At 46.4% G+C, this 8,327-nt stretch overlaps 1 protein-coding gene across 1 annotated transcript in view; it reads left to right on the top strand.

Moving 5' to 3' along the window:
- plcb1 (phospholipase C beta 1) overlaps positions 1-8,327 on the top strand; it is a 51,266-nt gene that overhangs the window by 37,975 nt on the left and 4,964 nt on the right. The window contains exons 18-29 of the mRNA XM_062523470.1: positions 505-629; positions 950-1,104; positions 1,405-1,569; positions 1,837-1,936; positions 2,022-2,126; positions 2,802-2,914; positions 3,703-3,847; positions 4,327-4,383; positions 4,598-4,817; positions 6,875-7,061; positions 7,727-7,803; positions 7,943-8,032. Coding sequence (XP_062379454.1) covers positions 505-629; positions 950-1,104; positions 1,405-1,569; positions 1,837-1,936; positions 2,022-2,126; positions 2,802-2,914; positions 3,703-3,847; positions 4,327-4,383; positions 4,598-4,817; positions 6,875-7,061; positions 7,727-7,803; positions 7,943-8,032 — 1,539 coding nt within the window. The remainder of the gene's footprint in view (positions 1-504; positions 630-949; positions 1,105-1,404; positions 1,570-1,836; positions 1,937-2,021; positions 2,127-2,801; positions 2,915-3,702; positions 3,848-4,326; positions 4,384-4,597; positions 4,818-6,874; positions 7,062-7,726; positions 7,804-7,942; positions 8,033-8,327) is intronic.

The following is an 8,327-nucleotide window of genomic DNA, read 5'->3' as shown; positions in this document are numbered from 1 at the left end:
TTCTTTGTCCTCGTTGTGTATTCTTTCTACAAAGGTGGTCTGTTGGCAAGCAGGACAGTGTTCTGTGCTGTTTGTGTTGCGTTGAAGCTGAAAGTGAATGTGAGACCTGTCTGGTATTTGCCTTCGCGTTCTGAAGCAGCCATGGCTGTCACACAAGGCAGCCGTGGCCTACTGGTTAGGGCTTCGAGCTTGTAACCGGAGGGCTGCCGGATCCGGATCGAGCCCCGACCAGTCCACGGCTAAAGTGCCCTTGAGCAAGGCACCTAACCCCTCACTGCTCCCCGAGCGCCGCTGGTTGGGCAGGCAGCTCACTGCTCTGGGTTAGTGTGTGTGATTCACCTCACTGTATGTTCGCTGTGTGTGTTCACTAATTCGGTTAAATTGGGTTAAATGCAGAGACTGAATTTCCCTCACAGGATCAAAAAAGTATATATAGTTATACTTACTTATACTTCTGCCCATTCAAACGAGAGCCGCAGCGTTTTCTTAACCAGCCGCGCACAGATACAACAAGCTGCAGCTGAGCCGCATCTACCCCAAAGGGACGCGCGTGGACTCATCCAACTACATGCCCCAAGTCTTCTGGAACGCAGGCTGTCAGCTGGTGGCACTCAACTTCCAAACAATAGGTGAGTCAACACTGAAGCAAACAAATAAACAAACAAACAAACAAACACATGAAAGAATGAAGGTTCTGCTGCCATGGAAAACAAAAAGCCTTTATTAAGTCCCGGCTACATGCCTACGCGTTTCAACTTTTCCTCCTCATCAGGGCAGGTTTTTCTTCAGTAGGTGAGTCAAGATGGCCGTGACAAACACATTCCATTCTACTGAGTGGCTTAAGGCCCTAGTTCATCACACGGCATCTTGTGGCGTGCGGGCGGTTGATTAAAATTCACTGCATTACTCTTCCGTTATCTCTTCCGTTGTCTCCTCTGCCGGCCCACAGACCTGTCTATGCAGCTGAACCTGGGGATGTACGAGTACAATGGCAAGAGTGGCTTCCGGCTGAAGCCCGAATTCATGAGGAGGCCAGATAAGCATTTCGACCCTTTCGCTGAGACTACGGTGGACGGCATTGTGGCCAATACTCTCTCAGTAAAGGTCAGTGTGTCCATACAAACACAGGGAGATCACCAGACCAGACTAAAATGATAATGTAGCCATGAGCCCGTTATTGTTTCTACTGTATATCCTGACTGTGAAGCTCTAGTTGGTGTCAACAGATGATTTACTGTTGACGTTTCTATACATTATAGAATACAGTAACAAAGACAATGCATATTTATTCATTCTTCATTAACAAATAGAATACATTTATTGAAAGAGATATTCCAAATGCAATTGAGATATTTGCACTGCGCTCCAGCCAAACTAACATGACAACGTCGTTGACTCACACAGATCATATCTGGTCAATTCCTGACTGACAAGAAGGTTGGTGTGTACGCCGAGATCGATATGTTTGGACTTCCTGTGGACACGAGACGAAAAGCTCTCAAAACGAAGACATCGCAGAGCAACGCGGTCAATCCTGTTTGGGATGAGGAGCCGATCGTGTTCAAAAAGGTAAACAAGTGGGAATTGGGCCCGTCTGTCTGTCTAGTTGGGCTCCGCAGCCTCATTCACTGTGAATTCATACATTTCATTTGTATCGGATGGACAAGCCTGTCTCTAGTTTGAAGAGCTCTCAACATGGCAAAGTGCATTTCTAAACAGCTACACCTTCCCTACTGCTTTGGGATTATTTTGAAGGATTGGATTACTTACTTATTTATTAATTTATTCTATTTTTTCTCACATCGTGTCTCTTTTTCGGGTGGTGTTTGTGAGCAGGTTGTTCTTCCTACTCTGGCCTCTCTGCGATTAGCGGTCTTTGAGGAAGGAGGGAAATTCATCGGTCATCGGATCATCCCAGTGTCAGCCATTAGACCAGGTACAAGGAGACCCGCTTCTCTACTGTGTTGTAGACACCTACAAAAGGTACTGCCATGCGCTGACACCAAGACATGTTCTTTCAGGGTATCGGTACATTGGGCTCAGGAATGAGAAAAATCAGAATCTCATCCTTCCAACGCTCCTGGTATACATTGAGGTGAAAGACTATGTTCCAGACACCTTTGCAGGTATGCTGGCACAACATCCCTGTACTAAGCCTGTGGATAAGGGCTTATCTTCTCAAACCTGAACGTTCTGTGCTTGTGTGTGTGTTTGTGTGTGTGCGCCTCTCTCTCTCTCTCTCTCTATATATATATATATATATATATATATATATATATATAGATCTTTCTTTCTGTGTGTGTGTGTGTGTGTGTGTTTGATGCAGTGCAGTAGGATCTCAGCCTTCCTTGCCTTAAGCAGGAACTCAGCATGGAGCTCCCTCAGTTAAAGTGCACCTGTGGGGCTCTCCTACTGACAATCTAGACCTTTTCAATCAGCACCCAAACGTCGTCTCCTGGCGATCCTCACACATTATCAGCAACACACACACACACACACACACACACACACACACACACGGGGGACTAATAAAGCACACAGTGGGATCGCCTCACGTACACCAGCATATGGCCATCGCACCGCTCACTTAATTCCCTGAGAGATTGCGCCGCGTGTGACTGAACGTGCCCTATTTTTTGTCTCGTTTATACGTGCTAATTTTTTTTGCGGGCAGGATTTATCCGAGGGAGTCAAAGCGTGACCTCCTGGCATGTGTGTGTGTGTGTGTGTGTGTGTGTGTGTGTGTGTGTGTGTGTGTGTGTGTGTGTGTGTGTGTGTGTGTGTGTGTCTTTCTGTACCAGATGTCATCGAGGCGCTGTCCAACCCCATCCGCTATGTGAACCTAATGGAGCAGAGATCAAAGCAGCTGGCTGCCCTGACGCTGGAGGAGGGAGAGGAGGACGAGAGCAAAGAGGTGGGGAACGGCCCCGGGGGCCATTGACCTCCCCGTTACATCACCGCTAACACTGTCCAGCCTCACTGACCAGTCAGTGTACTGTCCTGCAGACCAGCCAGCCCGTGGGCAAGCAGCACACTGACAAGCTAATGCTTTCACACCCCACTTGTTTTTTTTTTCACAGTTATATGCAGTATCTGCAAGCTTTCAGTCACAGTTAGCACTAATAAGATTGGATCAATAAGAGCAATATGTCTCGTTAAGTTGTTTTTTATTGTTTGTTTCTAACGGAGAGGGTGTGGGCAGGCAGATAACAAGGGGCTTTCCACAATATCACAATCGATCCTAATCTTATCTAACACAAAGTGAGATGGTCAGTCAGTCAGACACACATATACACACATATACACACACACACACACAAACACACACATCCACACACACAAGCACACACATACACACACTCACACACACACACACACACACACACACACACACACACACACACACACACACACACCCACACACACACATCTATGCACATAAACACACACGCACAAACACACACATCCACACACACAAACATACACATACACATACACTCACGCACACAAGCACACACAAACATGCACACACACACTCACACACACACACACACACACACACACACACATATAGGTACGCAGGCACACAAACACACACACTCACACACACACAAACACACACATACACACCCACACACAAACACACACACACAAACACACCCACACACACACATTGACGGCAGGTGACTGTGCTTCCTGCAGCAGGCTGAGCCTGGCGTGGAGCAGCCTGCAGGGGTGGAGCCTAAGAGTGAGCTGAAGCCCGCCCCCCTGGAGAATGGTGTAAGCCACACCCCCAGCGCCACCCCCAAACCCGCCTCCCAGCCACAACCACAGCCACAGCCCACAGGTAGCCCACTCAGATCAGCCAATCAATTTATTGATCAGCTGATCAATCTATCAGTCCATCAATCTATCAGTCCATCAGTCAATCAGTCTATCTATCTATAGTTGGTCAATCTATCTATCTATCTATCTATCTATCTATCTATCATTCCATTGCATGTATTGCTAACCTCTATAATTCATCAGGAGTTGTCCTATCTTACCAGCTGTCTGAGTTTGAAGATGTCACACCAGCATTAGTTGCCAATGAAACGCATGCTTCAGAAAGTGGGCAAATTGTTGCACCCAGTCTCTCTAATCTAATGAGAGCAGATTGTCAGTGTTTTGGAGCGATGGTTGATGGTCCTTGCTGATGTTTAAGGATGAAAAGATGATGATGCAACATCATGAGAATCCACTCTGAGCTATTAGGCTTGATATTTGTCAGTGGAGGACTATTATCCTCAGAGGTGCAAAATGAGCCCTGTGATGTCTGTGTTCCAGGATCGGCTAAACCGGCGGCAGCTAAAACTGAAGATATCATTCAAAGTGTCCTAACAGGTCAGGCTGCCAGCTTACAGTAATTCACACACCTTTCAAAGAGCCTCAGTGATGAAACCAACACATTAAAAAAAGTTCTTTAGAGCCCTCCCAATGTTACTTTAATTAAAGTTAGTTTAGGACTAAAAAAAAAAAAAAACTCATCTTGAGCCCAGAGGCGATGGCGGTCCCGCTGACAGACTACTGCTGTGGTGTATCTCCCCTCCTCCTGCAGAGATGGAGGCCCAGAGCCTGGAGGGCCTGAAGCAGCAGAAGGCGTTTGTGCGCGAGCAGCGGAGGCACTACAAGGAGATGAAGGAGCTGGTGAAGAAGCACCACAAGAAGACCACGGACATGATCAAGGAGCACACGGCCAAGTACAACGAGTTCCAGAGCGAGTACCTGCGCAAGCGCGCCGTGCTGCAGAAGTCTGCCAAAAGAGACGGTAAGAAAAGGTAGGTCCACTCTCTTCTTTCTGCCTCTCTCTACCGGTCAGTCCTGTTCTATGGTCTGTGTGTTGTCAGATAGGTCAGGATCAGAAGCAAAAGGTCTTTGTGTGTGTGTGCGTGTGCGTGTGCGTGCGTGTGCGTGTGTCTGTGTGTGTGTGTGTGTGTGTGTGTGTGTGTGTGTGTGTGTGTGTGTGTGTGTGTGTGTGTGTATGTGTGTGTGTGCGTGTGTGTGCGTGTGTGCGCGTGTGTGCGTGTGTGTGTGTGTGTGTGTGTGTGTGTGTCTGACCTATGGCGACGCTTTACTCTCTCTGGACGCATGCGCATTACCTAATCTACGTCATTTTTAGCATTGATTTCGGAAAACGTTTATTACTCAGCCGATAAGACAGTTACGAGATTATGACGTCAATTTCACAATGTTGTATGTACTCCGACAATAGAAAATGTTCGTATAAAGGCTTAAAACGCTTCAGCTGTAACGTTATTTGATATCAAAAGTGACGCTTACGCCCCATAGGATTCAATGGAATGGCTAGCTAGCACTGGTCTCCTACTGTAATTACCATGGCGGCCGCCATACACTCTCTGTGTGTTCGCCTGCCCCCTTGAAACTGCACCACACAGTGGACTAGCTGCAAAAAAGCACATAACTAATATATGCAAATATTTATCATTAAAGGCTTTATGCCTTTAATGATAGAGACAGTGGAGAATTGACAGGAAGTGAATGGGAGAGAGAGCAGGGGTGGGATCCGGAAAGGACCACGGGGCGGGAATTGAACCCGGGGCGCCGGCGTATGGTGCAGGTGCCCCAGCCAGTTGCGCCACAGCTGGGGCCAGACAATGTCAATTCTGATCTGAGAAATGCACCAGGGGGACTAATAATAGCTATTATGAATAACAATCACCACACCGCATCAATAATGATAATGGCAATAATGATATCATTGGGGATCACTTTCAAAGCTATTTCCAGAACAATAAAAAGCTGATAGCCAATCAAATTTCATATTTTCCAATCCAATGTTAGACATGACGTTCATCAACAGGAAGACAGACTTTCCTGTCCTTATCGTTGGTCAGTGTGCACGCTCATATCAGTAAAGCTACAGTGCAGTTCTCTCTTTATAGTTATCGTTCCTGCTCTTAACAGCACTTAGAGGATGCGGTCATGATTTCAGTCACTAAGAATATCCCAGTCCAACAGTGGGGAGCAGCCAAAAGCAATATAGCTCTCTCTGTTCAAGAGGTCTAAATGTAGTTCTCTCTGTTCAAGGGGTCTAAATGTAGTTCTCTCTGTTTAAGGGGTCTAATTCCATCAGCAGGAGTTCTGAGAAAGAACAAAAAAATAACATTCTGGAGTGAGAATGGGTAGAGCCTTCAGGGAAGACAGACTTTTTTTTAAGTCTATCCAGGAAGCAAGGCTTTTTCTACCTTTTGTCCAGCCACTGTTGTTTGGATCACAGAGACCAACACCTGCCCGGAAACATAAAACATAATAATCCCAGTTGAATATCACTGAATAATTCCTATATCATGCTTTTGCTAGCTCTATTTCACTGGAATCATATTTAAATCACCAGATGACTTTTATTATTAAGAGTTCCCTGGAAAAAGGACTTGGATCTATCGCTGCATAGTACTGATAAATTATGTGTTGTGAAGTCGTGACAGTGGTATGTGAAAAACTATATGGGCCAGGTGGAAATGAAATTACGTTTGAAACAAAGCAAGCCCTTCTTCAACAGACCCTTTAACTCTGTTCTCAGGGGATCTCTGGTTGAAATGGTCAAAACCAAAGCACTTTCGGGACTTCAGCTTGATGCTCTACACAATATAAACTTTTTCAATATTTGTTTATCTCCAAGTTACCATTAGCTCAACATAGCTTTCTGTGCCTCCGGAAATGCCTTTGAAAAGCGCACATGTTTATTTCTGCAGTTGAACGTTAGTCTATAAGATATTCTAGAGTCTCTCTCTCCCCTAAAGGGCAGGAGAGGAGAGTGCCGTGTCCTTGGTCTGGTTGCTTTGATTGCAGTGTGTCCATCTCTGGTGTCTGGCAGGTGCCTGTCTCCGGGCCAGGAGCAGAGCCAGGGCTTGTCCTTCTTCGAGCAAGAGCTGGTCCAGCTGGACCAGGAGAGCAAGGCCAAGCTGGCCGACCTGAAGGAGCAGCAGCAACAGCAGCTGCTCAACCTGCGGCAGGAGCAGTACTACAGCGAGAAGTACCTCAAGAAGGAGCACATCAAGCAGGTGGGCTAGCACAGCACAGCACAACACAGCACAGCACAGCACAACACAGCACAGCACAGCACAGCACAGCTCAGCACAGCACAGCACAGCACAGCACAGCACAGCACAGCACAGCACAGCACAACACAACACAAGAGCAGTACTACAGCGAGACGTACCTCAAGAAGGAGCACATCAAGCAGGTGGGCTAGCACAGCACAGCACAACACAGCACAGCAAAGCACAACACAGCACAGCACACCACAACACAACACAACACAGCACAGCACAGCACAACACAGCACAGCACAGCACAGCACAGCACAACACAGCACAGCACAACACAGCACAGCACAGCACAGCACAACACAGCACAGCGCAGCACAGCACAGCACAGCACAGCACAGCACAGCACAGCACAACACAGCACAAGACAGCACAGCACAACACAACACAACACAACACAACACAACACAACACAACACAACACACAACAAAACACTTGCTTGAATTCATGATAATTTATGTACTCTTACCGTAAAGTGTTACTATTACTTTTTTTTCTCGTGCAAAAATACACTGTCCTCATACAAACACGCTAGTGATGCATATCTTGTAACTGAACTTGCTTTCTGGGTTCCGACCGTAATAGTTTGATCTCTTTCCTGTTCCGTGTCCTCTTTCAGGTGATGGTAAAACTCACAACAGTTGCTGAAGAATCGCAGAACAACCAAATGAAAAAACTGAAAGACATCTGTGAAAAGTGAGTGTGGAGGTCAACATGGCCGTCTTCTCTACTCGTTTTTTTTACTCGAGAGATAAATCTGAGTGGAAAAGAAACTGACCCGATGAAGTCTGCTTAGGTTTTGTAAAACTTTTATAAATGAGGTCTTCTCTCGCAGGGAAAAGAAAGAGCTGAAGAAGAAAATGGACAGGAAGAGACAGGAGAAAATCAATGAGGCCAAATCTAAGGAGAAGCACTTAACAGAAGAGTAAGTGTACGACCAGGCGCCGCGCGCCCCCCTGGGCCTTGGGCTGACTAGTGCAGGAATGAATAAAGTTCTCTCACACCCGTCAAAACGTTAATTGAGAATTGAGTGAAATTTCAACTCCCGCTGGTGGTTTCTTTTTTCTCACACTTTTTTCTTTTTTTTTAATCATTAATACGTTTGCATCAATATTGAATTGGTGAAGGAAATATGTCTCGTTTTTGACTTGGACTTCTCCAAACCCCCTCCGCTCTGGGACCGTGTCCAGATAGAGATGTTAGCCCTGCCAGCCTTAACG

The sequence above is a fragment of the Sardina pilchardus genome, chromosome 20 (assembly GCF_963854185.1).
Source record: "Sardina pilchardus chromosome 20, fSarPil1.1, whole genome shotgun sequence".
NCBI classification, from domain to species: domain Eukaryota; kingdom Metazoa; phylum Chordata; class Actinopteri; order Clupeiformes; family Clupeidae; genus Sardina; species Sardina pilchardus.
The sequence above is the reverse complement of the archived record's forward strand: the minus strand, read 5'-3'. Positions and strand labels throughout refer to the sequence as shown.